The 2,547-nt window shown below is 38.5% G+C and overlaps 1 protein-coding gene across 1 annotated transcript in view; it reads left to right on the top strand.

The window, feature by feature from the left end:
* Positions 1–2,547, top strand: part of LOC109303360 (interleukin-5 receptor subunit alpha-like) — a 102,733-nt gene that overhangs the window by 90,870 nt on the left and 9,316 nt on the right. Inside the window, exon 11 of the mRNA XM_019525564.1 lies at positions 2,158–2,248. Within this exon, the coding sequence (XP_019381109.1) occupies positions 2,158–2,248 (91 nt within the window). The remainder of the gene's footprint in view (positions 1–2,157; positions 2,249–2,547) is intronic.

The following is a 2,547-nucleotide window of genomic DNA, read 5'->3' as shown; positions in this document are numbered from 1 at the left end:
TTTACAAAGAGACCTTCCAGTATCAAAAAAAAAATTAAAATGCCACACTACAAATTAGCAATTCGGCGAATGCATGCACGTGTGGTGCATGCAGTTTGCAGTGCCGCAGATGGGTTTGCGGTGCCAAAAACCAGACGTGCACACTTATGGGGATACTCCCACTGATTGGTAATTTGCCTCCAAATGCTGTTGCTGCTCTGTCCTAGCCTCCCCAAAGAATTCTGTCTGTTTTCTTCATCTCCCTGCCTACCTTTTACCTTTAATTCAACCTCTATTAGCTCTCAAACACCCCTCAAACTATTGGCTTTCTATTACCAGAGTGGTTTTGTCCTGTGGTTTTTTGATTTCTGCATTCATTACTGTGTTCAGAATGAGTTCCCTGAGCTATATTGATTGTTTTAATTGGATAATTCCTGGGTGCTCTGAGCATGTTTTAATGTGTTGGTGAGCTTACATTAAAATAAATGTTTTACAAAAGTAATGGGATTAAAGAATTAGCTGGGCTGTACTGACATGGAGACTTAACACCTGCCATTGATTACAACATGATTATACCATTATACATTGCTTCCCTTCTGCTTTGCTGCACAGTATTTCCATTCACATGAAAGGAGAAAAAGGTTTTACTGAACTGGAAGACATTATGTTCAGGGAAGACCCGTAACTCAAAACACTTTGGTATTTTAATGGTCCAGTGTTTTACCTGGAGAACTCCCTGCTCTAAACTTTTGTATTTGGTTATTTTTATCATTCAACTGTTTATGGGCAGCTGCCATTTAAAAAAATATTGCATATGATTGCAGGTTAAGATGAAAGCAAATGCCACATATTCCATCTTCCTTTCGTAATAAAGAATCAGGAAACCATAGCTGTGAGGGAGAGTAAAACTGCAGAAAGAAAGGTTTCCCCAGAGATGAATTAGATATTGACTTGAAAGTCACTTGCATCTACAGATAAATTAACATTCTGGTTAAAAAAGCAGAGAAATGCATATATGATATACAAAGACTCTTCCTAGTGGTCTTAAGAGAGCAGTTCAATGGCATAGCGTTTCACTGGGAAACCCCAAATAACCCAAAAGCTAAATTTGAATAGGTAAGGCATTGCAGTTTCAAGGTACTCTGCAGACACCATCCCCACATGCCTCTTGTCATGTTGGAAAGTTTTACAATTTTTGCAGCTTTAGACAGAAAGTCATAGGTTAAGAGGACCGTTCAAATGTAGCTGCTTTAAAAGAAAAACAAGTTAAAAGTTGCCTTAGAGTTTTCTACCTGCTCCCAAGTCCTTCTGCCAACATTAGTTTTCTTACACTCATGTTATAGGTGATGTGTAACAGCAATAGGTACCTTTTTTTCACCTGGAAGCCCAGGCTACTGCTGTATGCCCCGAACTTCACTTGGAACTGAAAATGTGAGCATATGTATATCGTTCCTTTACACCAGTAGCAGAAATCTGGGTTGAAGGATAACTGAGAAAGTGGTAGGCAGAATCTCTATAAAGAAGCAAAGAGCAATGTTGCCAAAGTAACAATTTTATCACTAGACAATTTTTGGGGAGGTTCCTAACTTCCTACTAACAAGATTTTATCAAAATGTAAGTATCAGTTTATTATATGTCATATTTGGTAAATTACCCAGTGATAGTTTTCATAATATTTGAAGATTTAAGGTCTACCTAGTGACAACTAACAACTTTTCAAGCTTTGGATAATTTCTGCTTACAGTAGCTGGAAGCACTGCCTGAGAGACAGGCAGAGTCACTTTAGAAATGATGTTATTTTCCTATTAGTGATAAAGTCATTTGTTCAGCCTTTGGAGAAAGTGATTCTTCCTACTTTTGTCAGATAACATAGAGTGTTCAGTACGTGGAAGAGGTATAGGATATCTTGTAGAAGCAAGCCTTCCAGTACTTGTCCAAAACCATGGGGCAGAGTCATGATTCAAACCCATGAACTCCTAACACTCTGCCCTATACTCAGACCAGTAGTAAATGCTACCTTTAGACTGATGCTTTCTCTATTGGTTTACATAGTTTGTTTAGTTAAAATGTTGCCCACTATCTTGTACGTAGTCTTCCAACCAATTTGCTCTTAAACAATCTGTGCTTGCAGGAATTTTACAACAATAACAATCCTGTGTCTGTATCACACTTTTGTAGGCGTATATGCTTCAGTGCTCTCTTCATGGCTATCCCAAGCCCTCCAGTCAAAATCAAAACATGGCTAGACTCTGATGAAGCTCACTGGCAGGTACAGAACACACCAATCCTTTCCCTCAATATGGTGATATGCATATTGTTCTTTGGGATCAGTATCATACAGCTAAGGACATTTAGTCACCTGGACAAATACAGTGAAGGACTGTTTTTGGATATTTCTGTGACTAAGTGAAGGAGCCACATGGATGAGATATTCCATGTTTTTTATTCATTTTAGGTAAACAGTCAGGGAGAAAGAAGTGGATTACATTGTGCCACAGTGGTCCCAGTGCAGAATACATTGTTTCAGAGGAAATTCACAAATGTTTTATTCTTCAGGGGGCCATAATG

Source organism: Gavialis gangeticus, unplaced genomic scaffold (genome assembly GCF_001723915.1).
Source record: "Gavialis gangeticus isolate Ggan-Ray unplaced genomic scaffold, GavGan_comp1, whole genome shotgun sequence".
NCBI lineage: Eukaryota > Metazoa > Chordata > Crocodylia > Gavialidae > Gavialis > Gavialis gangeticus.
This window is presented reverse-complemented; position numbering and strand designations above follow the sequence as displayed.